The sequence below is a fragment of the Dicentrarchus labrax genome, unplaced genomic scaffold (assembly GCF_905237075.1).
Source record: "Dicentrarchus labrax unplaced genomic scaffold, dlabrax2021, whole genome shotgun sequence".
NCBI classification, from domain to species: domain Eukaryota; kingdom Metazoa; phylum Chordata; class Actinopteri; family Moronidae; genus Dicentrarchus; species Dicentrarchus labrax.
The window spans coordinates 7,971,651-7,988,836 of record NW_026136705.1 but is presented as its reverse complement, the minus strand read 5'-3'; the positions used below and the strand labels follow the sequence as shown (position 1 = coordinate 7,988,836).

The 17,186-nt window shown below is 40.3% G+C and overlaps 1 protein-coding gene across 1 annotated transcript in view; it reads right to left on the bottom strand.

Annotated features, from left to right (window-relative positions):
- Positions 1 to 5,274: 5,274 nt before the first annotated feature.
- Positions 5,275 to 17,186, bottom strand: part of LOC127364230 (junctional adhesion molecule 3B) — a 50,721-nt gene continuing 38,809 nt past the window's right edge. The window contains exons 3-10 of the mRNA XM_051401620.1: positions 13,579 to 13,647; positions 13,376 to 13,489; positions 13,136 to 13,288; positions 12,414 to 12,616; positions 10,300 to 10,399; positions 10,018 to 10,147; positions 9,855 to 9,909; positions 5,275 to 8,833 (exon numbers count right to left, since the gene is read on the bottom strand). Of these exons, the coding sequence (XP_051257580.1) occupies positions 8,798 to 8,833; positions 9,855 to 9,909; positions 10,018 to 10,147; positions 10,300 to 10,399; positions 12,414 to 12,616; positions 13,136 to 13,288; positions 13,376 to 13,489; positions 13,579 to 13,647 (860 nt within the window). The 3' untranslated portion in view covers positions 5,275 to 8,797. The remainder of the gene's footprint in view (positions 8,834 to 9,854; positions 9,910 to 10,017; positions 10,148 to 10,299; positions 10,400 to 12,413; positions 12,617 to 13,135; positions 13,289 to 13,375; positions 13,490 to 13,578; positions 13,648 to 17,186) is intronic.

The window sequence follows — 17,186 nt, the reverse complement described above, 5'->3', positions numbered from 1 at the left end:
AAATATTTTGGGAAGCACTTTTTCTTTGGGCCCTCTGCAGTCTACTCAGTGGTCAGATTGAACAGGTTTAAACTGTGGTCTGTCACTTCATTCTGTATTCAGCTGATTATCAGTAGTGCTAACCCTAGACCAACCTTCTCTTTCTATTTGGAAGTTTTTTGTTTTATTTTTTATAATTTTTATAAGTGTTGCATTTATAGAGACACACATACACTCACATGTACACACATATTGAAGTTACAATACTGGGACCAAGAGTGCACTCAGTGGACAAATTACTGAACAAAAATAAATAGATGAAGTAATACCATAAAACAGAAAAAATAAATGTATTTCAGGGAGTAAATAAATTAGGAAAAGAAAAAGATCCCATATGTAGACATTAGTTGTGGGTTATGCTAGGACAAATTCAGCCAGGTAGCATCATAGAGTCAGTACCTTTACATATTCAGTAAATGGGGACCATATCTGAATAAACTTGTCGTGATAGGAACCACTCAGTATGTCTCATTTTCTCAACCTGGAGCAAAGACAATGCCTCCTGTACCCAGCTCTTGAAAGGGGTGTGTGTGCTGGATTTCCAGTGAATGAGTGTCATTGTGCGTGCTATGAGGCTGCTAAAAGCAATTGCTTTCTTTTGCGCATCAGTGGCATGGATTTTCACTGGTGCTACTTCAAAGATGGCGGTGATTGGATTGGGTTTAAGGGGTGAGTCACATAGTGCTGAAAGAATATCAAATACAGGGGACCAAACATATAGAGACGGACAGGACCACAACATGTGGCCTAAACCATGAGACTTGGTTGCCGCATCTAGGGAAGTTTTAAGAATCACTTTGCTAAAACAACACACCTAACTGTTAATTCCAGCTTGTTAGAGGCAAGCAGATTTTAATGCTAAGCTTCCAGTTTCTTCTACAATGACAGCTGATTTCTTATGTTCTCTGATAACGGTTGCTGAGAGAAATCTTTCTCTTTCTGCCCTTTCAGTTGTCAGTCAAACAATTCACTGTAGAAAACCACATAAGTTAATTTAACTCCAAAAAATTGTTGAAACTTTTTTTTTTCTAAACACACTTGATAGAGTAGCTTTTGTAATTTTTAGTGATACTGAATTTTGTTTTTATTTGTACTGTGAAAACAAAACACCCACCAAAAAGTACTTAATCAGGAAAACTAAGTTAGTGTAACTTAAAATTACTAGTAAAAGCTGCTTAATCCTGAATCTTTTTTAAATTAAATTAAATTGAGTTTATATTACTTAAAATTAAAATTTTCCATATTTTAACTTAAAAGTTAAAATAACATAATGCATTACAGTGTTGTACAGTGTTTTGTTCTCCATGTACAAAATAGCACTTTATTTGCAAAGCCTTCATTCAAAATAAAAGAGGACTGTCTACAACCTGAAAGACCCCAAACGTTTGAGTGGTAGTGTATTTATCAAAACATCTTAACACCTGATCACATTTGATGAAAACCTTTGACAGCATGTTGTGCTAGATTTAAGCACAAGAGGTCAGGAATGCACAGTTAAACTGCTTTAGGTGTCTGGAACTGACACAGTGGAAATAAATACATCTGTGAATCAATAACAATTACAGTCAATGTATTACTTTCTCCTTGCATTGTAGCTCAAAGCTTTCACTCACAGTCTTTCCTGTGTCTGAAACATGAAAAACATTTCTGTGATGGCAGTGCTGTGCCACTAGAGAGCGGAGTTCAATAACAACAGGAGCCAGATCAACCTGAATGCTATCCTTAGCTCAACTTCAGTTAAGAAGATTTTTGCATTGCTGATATTTTGTGCCATTATTAAGTATTTTATTTTATTTCCATGCCAAAATAAATCCACATTATAAGAACTGCGTGTTTTCACCCCAGATTTTATTGGACAAGCTGAAGCTATAAAAAGGTTTCCACTGCAGTGCAGGGTTGGCACTGACTGCTCTATATCACATTCTTTATAAAATAGCAAATACACACTTATCAGTTACACTGCTGGCACATCGTCAAACAGTAATTATATGACAAATGTGTATAAGGCAGAAATATTACAAACGGCATATGTGTTTTGTGTCTGCTGTGTGTGTGTGTGTGTGTGTGCACTGTAGCTCATTACGAAGCTCCTCTGGGAACAGTTTCTCTTAACTGCGTAATTAGCTCTGTTGACTTTCGAGAAAATATTACAGCGATCCTCCTTTTGTAAATCCTTTTATGATCAGACTTGACAACAGATAAATGACTCCCCTGGAGCCTTTTTGCTGCATGAACTGAGACCTAACAAGGTTCTTTCATAACAGTGACTCATTTCAGAGACAGTGAAAAAAAAATCGTCCCTCAGCAGCCTGCTGGGACATCTGAGTGTCACACGGAGAAATTCTACAACTCCTTCTCATGTTTGGACAAATGACTTCCAACTTTTAACAAGCAGAGGCCCCTCTAGCTGTTCTGAAATGGCTGAAACTAATTATTCATATAGGGCTGAGAGCAGTTAGGTGCAGCTGCAGCTTCGCTCTGATATGGACAAATATATTGTCAATGTGTCAGTTTGTCACATCATGCTGTGAGATTTTCTAAATAGACCTCATCCTTCTGTCAAGTACGGTTTTCTCCCGTCTGTTTTCTCCTCACTGTGGTGTCTGCTCGGCCAACACAGCTTTCTGCTCTGTCGGTATTTGCTCACTGTCGCCAAACATAAGCAGAGAACCTGGAGTCTATCTATAATGTCTGTTCATAGTAGACTGATGTTGCAGAGGACCCCTACCACTTAAAATGGCACCCTGCTAGCGCTAAAAAAAGATCACCCTAGGTCAAAATGAAAAGTTTTAGTCACATGATGTGATCTAACTGCGGTGGCTGGCTTAACAAACATGGCAATAATAAAATAGAAATGACACTATCCATATAATAAGAGTGGTGTAGTGGCACTTGAAGAAGTGTGTATACGTGTGTATAGTCATGTTAAATTCTGGTGAAGTCAAATAATCTTTAACATAACATTTAAATTTAAAATCAGCTTGAAAATCCCAATGAACTGTGCCTGAATGGAACCTGTCAGACCCCTGCCGGATCAGGGTCTGTCAGTCACATGATCTGAGCATCTAGTCCGACTAAAATACAAGAGGATCAAGTGTTCCTGGTAGCCCGGATTTAAAAGTGTGAATTTGTCATCTTGAATTTAGAGAGAGAGACGATGACACAGGCAGCAAAGGGCCTTAGGCCGGGAACCAAACCCAGACCTCAGCACCAAGGACCCAGCCTCAGTACACGGGCTGCAAGCTACACCAGGCAACCAACCAGGGCACCCCTAGACCTGAAAATGACTGATGGAATATACAGTAGTAGGATAGTGATATAGTAGTACGATGTAGTTTTCTTGCAGAGACGCTGGAAGTCAGTCAGAGTTGGGGTGCTGGGAGAAAGTCAGTCTATATAATGAGGTCATACTTAAATCATGGCATTGATGGTTTTTGCATTCATTTGAATGGCCACGATTATTTATAGCTATAGCTTATAGTTATTAACAACTTTTTACACAAATTGTGTCACTTTTGAGGAGAAAAAACAATGTAAAATGTCCTTTAGAACATTTTTATGAACTGATGGTTTTCATTATGCCAGATTTTAGGGGTCCTGCAGCCCCCTTAGCACCCCCTACGTCCAGCTACCAGCGCCCATGGACTCTTGTGTTTTATGGTCGGCACCCCCATGTCAGTTTTCAAACGTGTGAACCCTAAAGCACACCACACATCAACTTCTTGAAACTGCACCACTTGAAATGAACGTCTGGAAATTTTGAGAAAGAGAAAAACTTCATTCATCCAGAGAGATGGTTTAATATTAATATTAATATTAATATCTCCATGATATTACTTCAGTAATATTTAAATTTCAACAGTAAAAGCACCCTGTAATTGAAAACATTTGTGGCTCATTCATTCATTCAAGTGGAGCAATGACTTATGCAGGGGTGAAATATGTGTCTCAGCTTTCCATTCCCAGTGTATACAATCCCAACACTGTTTATGGAGCCCAGTATGCAGAGATATTCTAATACACTCGGCGAAAATAACACTTTTATATATGCTTTTATATAACAAGCAAATGGATGCATGGGATTAACATAGTGTGGGCATGTCATTGCCAAACTTTAGCCTAACTTTGGAGTATTACTTGGCCCTCTTCCCAACATGCATCACATGGTGGTACCAATGGATGCGTTAGTTTCATATGATAGCATCTTCACTCTACTGAAGAACACAGCCCACTGAGGGAAGAGGGAAAGATAATGGGGTGGCCAATCAGAGCCCCCCCCCCCCATTAAATCTCTAGTGGGGGTCTTGCAGTGAACTGCTGTTTATTTATTTATCTTTACTTTGACCAGTTTCTGTTATTAAATGTTGGAACATTTGTTGATGTTATTTTGGTACCTTGTCAACAAGTACGATAACAGAACACTCCTTTCCTGCATTATATGGGTTTTGTTTAGGTTTGTGTGTTTTATGGGAAGTGTGTGTTTTTGTGTTTTATACTTTGCTGAACCTACAGTAAACATATTTGTTATAAAAGCACCCTGTGCAGTTTTATTGTAAACAAACAAATGTATGTTTACTTTTGGTGTTTCTTACCTAAATACTTCTTTAAGACTAACACACGATGATTGTACTTCCTCCCTCATGAAGTATTTGCAAAGCTGATTTAATTCTAAGTGCATTGTTTACATTGTTTACATCCATGTTTTCTGGCTTGCAGTCTTTTTCCTCACAGCCTTAACTGTCTTAAATGTTCGAAAATAAGATTATTCATCAGCTCCACAGTCTGAAAGGTGTTTTTTATCCCATTGTGAACCAAATAGGTGACCCGAGCTTTGATATATTTTTCTGTGAATGAAATAAAAGTGTCCATCGGCTCCTGCGAGCCACAATATATTACTCGCTGCTGAGCTCATTGATTATAATGCTCTTTATCCAGGAAGTCGCTGCCAGTTGGCACAGTTACCAGAGAGGAACAAGAAAGCTGTTTTCAGCGTAGAAAGTAGAAATGGCTTAACTCCCACTAATAGATTACGGCTTTAGATCAACAAAGATGCTGTCAGTGGGATATTTGATGGACTTTCATGCTGGATAGGATTTCTGAGAACAGCAGGAGACTCTGGAGTAGTCGAGGAGGATTTGGGAGAAGCAGAGGAATTATGAAATAACAAGACTGGCGGTGCAGAATCCTCACTTACACACACACAGCAGAAGAAAAAGCAAAGACAAATGTCTCCAGTAATATTAGAAGTGAGTTTTATTAATCACAAATAGAGTGGTTGTAAAATGAACAAAAACAGCCCCAGCAGGCCCCAAACGGACATTCTACTGTGTGTGAGTTTGGTTCAGAAAATCACGGTTTCTTACATGATGTACCGGTCCTCAGTCAGTAACAGTTCCTGGATCAGTGGAGCGCTGCTATTCTTAAGAAACACAATGGTGAGTTAGCTCGGCTTAACCTTCCCACTGACACAGAACACAGAGTGGAAACCGCCTCTCACTGTGGTGCACAGGATGCACATCACATCTCACTGGGATGTAAATATAATCTCTATCACCACTGCTTTACAACACACAGCCAGATTACAGACAGACTCACTCAGGACTGCCTGCGGGCTAAAAATAGGCCCACATGTAGCTGCTGTACATGGTTTCCAGTTTGTTGTTTGACACCGTGTGTGGACTCTGCTTCATAATGTGCTCGTACTGCCTGAATAATTAAATGGTAAATGGACTGTATTAGAGCTCCATTACAGCTGCACGACACTTTCACAAATACTGAGCCAACTCTCGGCCTGAACGTCGCGTTTGTTTCTGAAAGCAGCGATGGGTTTCAAAATGACTGTCCCGGCCGGCGGTGGTGTAAGTGACAAGCACACCTCAGTTAGCCAGGACAATGCGTCTGCTCAAACGTGTTATAAACCACAGCTCATATACAAACGTCCCTGCTTTGGGTGTCCATCTCTTTTTTTCCTTTTGCCTAATAGTGCTATGTGTCTTTACCAAAAATAATTCCCACTATATTTAGGCACTAATATATTTCTATGTCTACTTCAACAGGTCTAAACCTTCAAATCTATGAAAAAAAAAGCTATTTACAAGTTTGCAGATACGTATGTAAAGAAGGGGTAGTGGAGATTTGCAGTGACATCATTCCTCTCAAACGCCATGCTTGTGGTTGAATGAATGCGGAGCCTCCAACGGTATGGACAGCGGGAGAGAGCGTGGCTGCAGAGATACTGGACTACTTTAAAGGCAGAAGGCACTTAAGAGGAATGAAATTTGTACAAATGGAGAGGGGAAACGTTACGCAACTGTGTGCTGCGTGACCGTATGGTTGACCTGTAACAGTAATTGGGTTAATAGTACACTTGGAAACGTTTTCTCTTGCTTCCTTAATGCAACATGTTAACTTGGAAAAAGACTGAGCAGTGTTGACAACTTCCTATGTGCAAATGTTGGGCAGATCGTCTCTACCACGACTGATGCTGGGCTAACATTCTACCACATGATTCAGACATTCATAACAGCTGAACAAGAGATTCAGGAGAGCAGCATGGCAGTTACACGAATACTGATGTGTACCTTGTGTGTGTGTGAGCTCAAAAAGATGACGAGAAGGAGCCAAAAATAACGGAACTTTGAACCGTTGAGCTGTTTGTTCTGAATACCTTTTTCCAGTCACGACTTGATTTGCCATGCTGCTGCTCAGACGCTCTCGAGCCTGTGTTATGAATGATATGATACAATGTTACCTTTACTCAGTCTTACAAATGGAAAGAGTTTCATATCGCCTCAAATAGGATTTTTTTTTTTACATCTTTCACCACTTCACATAATTAATCTTGAGAGAGAAAAAAGAACAAATATCTATATACAATCAGTACAACTGTTAACCCTCCAGACCCCAGCTGTGTGTTACTGGAACACTGAAGTGTAAGGTCAGCTCTGTGTACAATATGAGCTTCAGTCAGAACTGCTAAAGCATGTAGTCGCAACTAAAGGTTAGAAATGTTAGATGAGCTCTACTCTCTATTTGGCTCTTCCTAAGTCCCGCCCCTTCTCGCTCTGTGCTCCAGTAACAGTTGAGCAGGCCTCAGTCAACTTTCTCCTGAATGAACCGCCCTCTCTGACTGGCTTACTGTAATAATCTTACCTTAACCCAGAACCGCCCCACTCCTCATGCCTAAACCTAACCAAACCAGGCCAGTGCAGGCAACGAGCACTAACCAATCAGAGGCAGACTACTAGCCTCGTCTATGTTGAAAAGACAGTTAAAAGATACATATATAGTCAGATGTGAATATATATGGCGCTTTTATCTTTTCACCATCTTCAAAACATGTTTGTCTTTTCAACATAGATTAGCCTAGCACATATCATATCTCAGTACAGCAAAGGAGAAAGCTGACTGAGGCTTGCTCAACTGTTATTGGAGCACAAAGCAAAAAGAGGCGGGACTTAGGAAGAGTCATTTAGCCAGGTATTAGCAAAACTAGTTTGTAAACAGACTGGACATCAGCAAATATGGACGTCATGTCAAAGACTGTGTTCTGTGATTAATGTGGTTTGCCTTACTGTATTCGTTTGTCTGTGAGTTGGGGCATTTAACTGTCACTCACAATAACAGAAAGGTCTTTGTTCTCTATCAGGTCAACTTATTTGTTTCTTTTTAGAATTCAAATAGAGGCTTTTACACAGTAAAATGTCAAAGTACCATGTCTATTCAGGGCAGATCTTTTAGTTTAGGTTGGGTCTGGAAGGTTAACTTACAAACCCTGTCTTAATAATATTATTATTATCATTATTAATAGTGTAATACTGAACGTATGTATGACAGCAAAACTCTATCCTGGACAGTAAATTCAATATATACAAGATTAACAGCAAGCAGAGAAGGACACTTAAAATCAAGAAAATGCAGCACTGATTGTGTACAGTGTTTCACAGCATTTGACTGGCACTCTTCAAAGCCTCTGACAAAGACTATCTACAAACATCAACATGGAAGTCTCTCACAACAGAAGCTGGGCATTCCCAGAGGAGAAATTAAATATGTAAGACCGCCGATCAAGAACCACATCTTGATATGCTAATACGAGTCATTTTTCATTTGTCTTTCTTTCTTCCGATTGCAAAGGTGTAAATGCTTACAGCTTGATGCAAAGTGGTTAAAGTGTTACATATTTTTATCCACAACCAAATAAAAAAAAAAACACATGTTAGTATTTTACAAATATTTAAAAAAGTAAACCTTTATCTATAGGCATTTTAAAATATATTCCATCAAAAATAGTCTGACAAATTTCAACAGTAGAAAAGAAATGTTGTACAAATGAAGAAAAGATTTGAAGCTAAAACATTTTACAGTAGAAAGGTATCATGATAGACTGACTTTGGAGGAAAGAGACTCCTCCTTTTCTACCTGGCTGAACAAAGAAATGTTTCATTTTCTCCACCTTGTTAGGCGTTTCAAACCATGCAATAACTGTAAAGTAAGAACTCCATAATTTAGCTAAAGAATTCAGTTGGTGGTGATAAAAATTGACAAATGAATCTCAGTCCCTACATGTGTAATAGTTTTACATATTGTTGTCCTGTGGAATCTTGTCACCTTTGGCAAACTTGAGTAGTTGGATTTCAGTCATGCTGAGAGCTCAGAGCATGAACTGTGGCAGCTCCGTGGTCAGACAGCGTGGAGTACAGTCCCACATGTCATGTCTTTTACTCAGCACAACGCCCCTCATCATCTTCTCCCTTTTTCAGATCACAAATGACGACTTGTGTCGGAAATCCCCCTGCGGAGAACATAGAGCCAAACAGGAGCAGTAGTTAAGAATTTGTCATATTGGTTCCATAGGAATACACATATTTTCCTTCCATCTTCCTCCACCGCTTTAATGAATATATGCCCTTATTGTGTTTTGGGAGATTTTACTTTAACTTACTGCTCTATAAAATAGGAATTTCATATTTTATACACAGTCATACACCTGTTACCCATATTCCACAGTTCAAGGGCTGATCTGGAGCTGGCACCTAATCTTGAAGCAGTTATTCATGTTTCAACAGCCAAAGAACTGGCTCCTAACCAACCGCAAAATGGCTGGGGGTGCCTCATGGCCAGCCAGCTATGTCTTTCTTAGCTGTTTAGCAAGCTCCTACTTTCTACAAACCTAACACTGATGTGATAAAGTAGTGGCTATGCTTGCTTGGTTAATGTTAGCTGACCAACAGCTAGCCAGCTAGTGAAACCTTGGTTACAATAGCTAAAGTTGGAGATGTATACAGCAAAGCAACAATGTGGCTCTATGGTGGCCCTCTAGTCTGTGGAAAAAGGTTTGCAAGTTGATCCAACTGATCCAACTAGCACTAGGTTCGCACTGGCAGAAAGGGGGTATGTGTAGATTGACAACGTACACAAAGACAGGATGCATGTGCATTCTTTTATTCAGACTGGTTTGGTTTTTGTAAAGATCAATCGCTGGGGCCCGAGCCAGGGCCTCGGCTCCACTCCCACAAGTAGACACACGTTAAATCAGCCGTTCACATATCAATACTTCTGTCTGCCCCACCACTTGAGAACTTCACAGAAGTGCAGTTATGGTGCGATGGTGCCTCATTAGCACAGAGCGGCTGTCATTAAGCATGACTGTGGTTATTTATAGCACACATTAATTCATCACATGTACCTGTAAACGTCCAATTAGACGTCCAAGAACGATAATCAAATACGCTGACTGGATTGCCCTTCAGCAGCCTAACATGCCATCATTTACAAAGTATACAGGTTTCTAGAGCTAACTACTATCTACTGACCTCATCCTCTGTCCTGACGTAGTCCACTCCATCTCCTTTAGCTGGAACCTTGTAGCTAAAAGACACAAAGCACATTATGGTCCCATGGGTGACAGGCTGAAGTAGTGCTGGTTTAAGAGGAATACATGTATTTGTTGATCATGTGAAGGGGAGGATGTCTTACTTGTTCCCTGTCTGTTTTTGGCTGGAGAAGAAGCCTCGCTTGTATGCACAGCAGATGCCCACCGTTATACACAAGAGCACTACGACCACCACCAGCACTCCCAGTGCAATCCCAACAACATCTATATCATCTGTGGAGTTCAAGCAAGAAGGCACGAATTAAACACTGACATCAGGGTTAGCCTTAAAAGATAGGATGACAGAGTGGAGTATAGTTACATCAGGCCTGATGATTTATTTCATCACCACGTAGGACGTATTTTTGTATTTGCGAGAGACTTACAGACTTCCATCTGCTGGGATGGACACTCAGAGTGTCCTGCATCGTTCTTCGCTCTGCAAAAGTACTCGCCTGCATCTTCTTTTCTGACTGCGATGAACTTCTACATCGGAGGAAGCACAAACATAAACCTGATTAATGCAAAGCCCTAATCTAATACTCATACTGCCAATGTTGGTTTAGTCAATAGCTGTTTATAGAAGGTTCAGAACATATGGGATTAGGATCAGTTCTATTTCAATTTGTTTGTGTTGCTTTTTACAACATATAAAGGCAGCATGCAGGTATGGAAGCCCATTTCTGCCAACGTGGCAGAAAAAAAAGGGATTCTGTAAGTCATTATAATAAAAAAGTTTCCCAAAATATTGACTTAGCATCGCAAAATAATATTATTGTAATAATAATAAACTATCTCAATATTTTGACAATAGTATCTCAAAAGAATTTCAGATACTAAACCAAAATATTGAGAAAGTTTCTCATTATTTTCAGATAAGTAACATTCCGTAACACTGGCAGAAATGGGCTTCTTTATACAGGTGCAGTCAGCAAGGAGGGAAACACCAGTTACTGTGAGTGGAGGAGTGACATTTGCATTTACATTCTCTGTGATAACCATGTTCCCATGACCGGAGACGATTAAACATGAAAATTCAACAGAACTGGTGAACTGCTGTCTGGTTCTGATAAAGCACGAACAAATGAAGCGACTCAGTGGTCAGAAGTGTTTTTTGCTGATATCAGATGAAATCCTCTGGGATTCAGTGAAGGAAGAGAGCTCCATATACAGCTTAACTCTACTAAAAATGAACCCCAGTCGTGGTGCCGTCCGTCTTTAAGGCAACATACCAGAGAAGCTTGTGGTGCTGTATTACACTGACCTTTTAAAAACGGTTATGTTCAATTTTGGTCTACAACTTCTGTGCAAAACAGCTTCTGACTGCAGTACTTTTAAACATTTTACATTTAGCAAACATGGTTGAAGGGCAGGTCAGTAGGCACTGGGCTGTGAGATTCTGAATGGAGCCAGCACTGGAGTGTCTGGTTGGTCATTTCTTGCGATTACCTGTTTTGAACGGTGATGAGTTTGCGGAGGTTGTGCTCCGTAGTGGGAGTTTAGAATTGTTCTTCTGTTCTTTGTTTCTGGGTGGTTATTATTCTTGGCTTTTGTTTCTTAGTATTTCATATAGCGTTTTATGTGGGGTCTGTTTTTTTACACCTGCACATTACTAGTGACCTCTACCCTGCTAAATAAACAATAAATAAATCAAACTGTGGCTAGTTTTATCAGAGATGCATTAACATTAAGTCTAATTTTGGGTTTGAAACAAGATTTCTAAAATATTTCAATTAATGAATTTATTATTGTTATATTCTCTTTTGGTATCTAAATATATATTATATATATATTTGTGAAAGTTTCGCTTTTTTATATTTTTTTATTTTCAGGAAAAAAATAATGTAAAACTGCAGAATAATGCAATTTGGAATAATTAAAATTGTCTCTTCAATAAACTAATGAAAGAAATGAATGAAATGTTGATTATGTAAAAAACTAAAATTCTTGCAAATTTTCCTGGCTAATCTTCTACAAAATAATGGATTTCACAAACTGCACTCCTTACAGCAGTGTGTGGGCAGTATTTCCTCACATGGGAGTAGCAGAGCGGAGTGATAACTGTGTTTCTGTGAACGCTCTAAAAAAACAGTCAAAACGAGGCAAGTACAGCAGAAAAACCCTCCTTCCTTTACAGCTATGAGTCAACTGTAAACTTCCATGGTTTTGTTCTGTTTAGCCTGCAACACCTGTACTACAGTTTCCCATAACGATAAATACTGGAGTATCTCTGCTGCGTCACACATCTTAGAGGCCAGCGTGAAGGTTGACAGGAGAGCGTTGGAGGCGAGCCGCTGAGCAGATCGAGCTGTGCTGGAAAGCAAGTGAGAATTGAGGAATGTGCAAACGAGGACAGCAGATTCCCCTCGTGGCTCAAGCACCATCAACTGTCTCCCCAAAATATCTGCCCCCACCCCTGGGCGTCAGGCCACCGTCCCCGCTGCCCCGCCCTTGCCGCTCATGCGTGCCCTTGTCCAAACACATGCGCGCACATACTAACCAGAGTTCCTGTCTCTGTGCTGAGCGAGTATGAAGAGTTGATGAAATTGAAGCTGGTCTTTGAGTCCTGGGGTACCTCCTCCCTGTTCTTGAACCACTGGTACTGAGACTTGGGAAAGCCCTCCTCCTCCACGCAGCTCAGCTCGGCCGACTTCCCAAAAGGCACTGATTTTGGGACACTGCATTTTGGCACCATGGGCTTTACTGTGGTGACAGAACATATGATCAGAGTCTCTCTTAGGGAGCTTTACACCTCAGATGAGTTTTTATGTTCTGTAAGCATCACAGTGATAAAACAAACGGACACATTCCTTCATGATGCTGCTGGTTAGACGCTGTCAAAAAACACAATGTCACCCTGGTTCAGTGTACTGACAGGACAGGGTACAGGATTTTTGGCCTGTGCCAGAAAACGCCACCAAAACACGCAGCGCTTGCTTTCTTTAGAGCAGAGCAGATGCAGTTTCAGAGGTTTCCTCTTATAGCCCAGAACACGCCTTTGCAGCTGGGCAGGTCTGGTCATAACACATCGTACGTATGCCAAAGGGTTGGTGCGACCTACAACACGGTTTCATCTTACAGCATCTAAAGTGTGAATCACTAAGCAAGGTCTCTCTTTAGGGGCACAATAATGGCCAGACACTTTATCGTATTTTCTGTCTCATGTCTTTGACTCTACACATGCAATGTAGATTAATCGATGATGCAGGTAAGTCCAAGTACCTCTTACAACGAGGTCAATCACAATCTCATCAAATGACTTCTGGTCATCAACTGCGGTGACCTCACAGCGATATTTCGCCGTGTCCAATCTGGTGGCATTGGTTATCAGTAATGTGGCTGGTTCTCTGATCTCCGCTCTGTGCTCCAGGTCACCTGTTGGAAGAAAAACATGTTAATAAATGTATCAACAGTAAAAAAATAGGGGAGAGTGACATTAGGCTTGTTCGCGTTATACATTACCGACGATCCTTTCGTGAAAGTACACATAACTCGGTCCCTCGTTTGTTATCTTCTTCCATTCAATTCTGGGACTGGTTGTAGAAATGGACTCGATCAAACACGATAACTCAATTTCTGCAGGATGGAGAAAAAGCTAGTGATGTGACTGATGTGAAAAACAGTTTTTGCACTTTCTGCGGGGGTATTTGTGAACTGGCTCTTACTGTCAAACTCGTTGGTCCATGGCGAGTCGTTGTTTGTTCTCAGGACCACTGCTAACGCGCTAAAGTAGCCTGCAAAACAAGAGAGAAGAGGCGATGCAACGTGAGACTCTCCAGAGCATGTATTTTCATGATACGCTGATGATCTCATGCTACATGCACAATACCAGCTGACATCCACTGATGTGCGCTGCTTATTTTAACACTCTCCTGGGGATGTTTGTAACACCTTCGCTCATCTTCAATTTCACAAACACAATTAAGATAAACAGTGAATCCCACATCAGTGCGTTGATCATCCTGTTCTGTTACTGTCCATCTTCCATTTTTAGTTGTGTTGGTCAAACCATTGTGTGTGTCTGTGTTGAGGGTGGGGGGGGTGCTGTTTCTATGCACAGTGGATAATTGCGCAGGGAGGCATGTGACCTTTTCAGGGCAAGCTCCCCATGCCAATAGTTCAACCGCCTGCCGAACCCTTCTCTCTCCCTCTCTCTCTCTCTCTTTCTCTCTCTGAGCCTGATGCTGTTGCCCATGTGGGACTAATGGTGCAAAAGCACCCTACAAAGATCTGTGGTATGTGGCGGAGGGCTAGGGCCTTGGGAGGGGGCACTGCTGAGTCATCCTAACAGCCTATGGTCCACAAACAAATCCACATGACTGTTAACTGAAGAACACGCTCACGAACACTTTCAGAGACATAAAATGATGGTATGGCTCTTGGATGCAGGGTCACTTTGTGCAGATTGTACTGTCACTGAAAATCTATGGAATTCCTGATCTCCATTTGTGTAAGCTCTCTTGCTGCCAGCCCCGGTCTGAAACAGAGTAAGAGGTAATAATGATATGATTTATAACTCCTGTCATGGATTTTCTTTTATTTAACATAGACGGCTAGAGGCTGCTTTCACATTTCGTACATCTGGTGTACAGCATACCGGCCACTCAAGTCAAGATACATATCAGTGGTCCATTGTGTAGAAACTGATTAGAACATCAAGGTGACCTGAATTATAATATAATTTAAAATAATTGTAGTGTCATATATTTTCAGAAGATATCCAACTTTGGAGCATTATCAGGTGGACAAAGCATCAAATTTTAAATAGTGCCAAGGCATGGAATCTGATTGCAACCCCCGCCTGCCACTGGTGCCCCCATATCTGAATCAGACAGTGATAGGTAGTTAAGATAAGATAAACCTTTATTAATCACCAGAGAAAAATTCAGAATCAAACACAGTAATAATAACTAATAAGCAGTAACTAATAAGCAGGCTACAATTAGTCTGATAAAGGTAAACTGTGTGACAAACAGCATTATAATGAAGTACTGAAGAGCTGCAGAGATACCCTGGCCTACAAATTGTGTTCTGCAGATTGAAGAGTTTGTTTAATACAGACCCTCAGAAATGTCCCAGCATCATGATTATAACAGCTGTTTCAGTGAAAATTAGATTTGTGATGGAAAATTGAGCATTCCCACAAATCATGAATAATATTGCACAAGATAATCAAAATAATCTATATGTATACATAATATACATATGATGTTTTTACCATATTGTGCATCCCTAACCAAAACCTCTGTATGAAGTGACTCTTAACATTGCTTGTTGCAAATTCAATCCAAGTAGAATAAAAATGACAACAAAGAGTCAAATCAATGACAAAGTGAAAAAACGTCCGGAAAGAGACAAATAAAGAAAAAAAAAAACAAGCACACACTTTGAATAACAAAGGGGCACTGAATGGTAGCTGTGGTCTGCTACTAATTAGTGGTGGAGATGGTCATGGGCCTCTCATTCAAAAAAACTGCTCAAACGGGGATAACCTGACCTCCACCAACTGTCATCTGGATACACAGCAGTGTCTAGGGTCACCTGCCAAAGCAGACAGGGTAAGCTGATTAGCCCACGGTCTTTCTGGAGATCATGACAAGACGACAGCTTGTTTTTAGCCACTGCTGACGGTAATAACACTGCATGGAGGTCAAAAGTAGGTCATACCTACGTGACAATAAGAGATGTACCCTCAGGAAGTTGCTTGGAAAGTTGAAGTTTGATGCTCATGCTCAGACTTTATTGATTTTCTTCTATCAGATAAAGTGATGTAGGTACAAACATTGTAAAATCATGTTTCCCTTATTTATGTGATTATTTATTATTATTCATTTATACTTATTATCATGTATGATGGTGACAAATAATACGTATGAAAATAAATCTTCAATTAGATAGCCTTCTTCACAAACATCTGCCTTTCTGAAGAGTCCAGGAGCAGAACTGTGAATCCCAACCAGCTCCGGGCTGCTGCTCTGTTGGTAGCTGACCCTGACCTCTCAGTGCAGGGGGCAAAAACAGACATTTTCCCTACAGGGGTCACAGTTATTGTAGTACCATTTGAAGCTACTTGTAGGGAAACAACAGTAGAGGATTGCTAATGTAAACTTCAATTAATATTTGATTTGGCTCATCTCTAGATATAATCTATTCTGTACTGTGCTTCAGCAGCAAAGACAACAAAGCTTGGTCCCAAGTGGAATAAGTTTAGGTCTACATCGCTAAATGAAAAAGTTCTTGACAACCTATAAAAGTCGCGTAACTGAGAACTTTAACAAAGAATTGCAAAGGAGTTTTCTTTTCAGAAATGTGACAAATGTGTCAAAACACTGCCAGCTGAAGCCTGTCACCTATTTAACTTCCTCTCCACAGTGCTACATGCACACGCTCACACACACACACACACACACACACACACACACACACTGTGTGCAGACGAGAAATGCTTTTCAACTCCCAGTGTTTCTGAGAGCTCCTTGTACTGTAGCTATGTTCTTGTACAAATGTAAAGCTGCTTCTGATGGAAAGTGGAAGGCTTTTCTTTACACTGAAAGGTAGACATATGACTGAATCCATGTTTACACAATGTGCAGATACTTGCTCTTCAATAAAAAACCCCGTCAGTTAACTTGACTCATCCATGTACTTGTAGAAATATGCTATTTTTACTGTTTCTGACAAAAGCTTGTGTATGTGAGGCATGTCAGTGCTTACTTCTGGGTTTAAGTTTCAAATGTACTGCATGCACTGTGTAACTTAATACCAAATCTAACTAGGCCAAGTATGACAGGAGTCCAAAATATCCGAATATGCCGTGTTGAAATAGAATCCAAAGTTGACAATAAATTATTCCAGGTGATTAATTAAGTACTATGACTTTCCATTAAATGTAGCACTCAGTTTCAACTCTGGTCTGACAGAGCTAATGGACTCTACCCCGGCCCCCGTCACCGTGCTCCTCCTTAATTCAGAGAGTATTAGTGCAGATTAGGTGCCTAAGTGAGCTTGACGTAGAGATAAAAAGCTTGAGAGGTCCGCCATGGACACAGCTGTCCAGGAAAACACATGAAAACCGCATTTAAAAAGACTGGAATTCATCTGTATCGTAACTCAAGCTAGAACACAAGGACAACTAAGCAGTCAGACGTCTGACGGAAATAACTAATACACGACAATTATTGTTGGCCATCACAGAAAAAAACCCCACATACGGTGGTGTATACTATGATCGTTTTCCTAAAATCAGAAAAATATATCGCCTTGCTTACAGTAT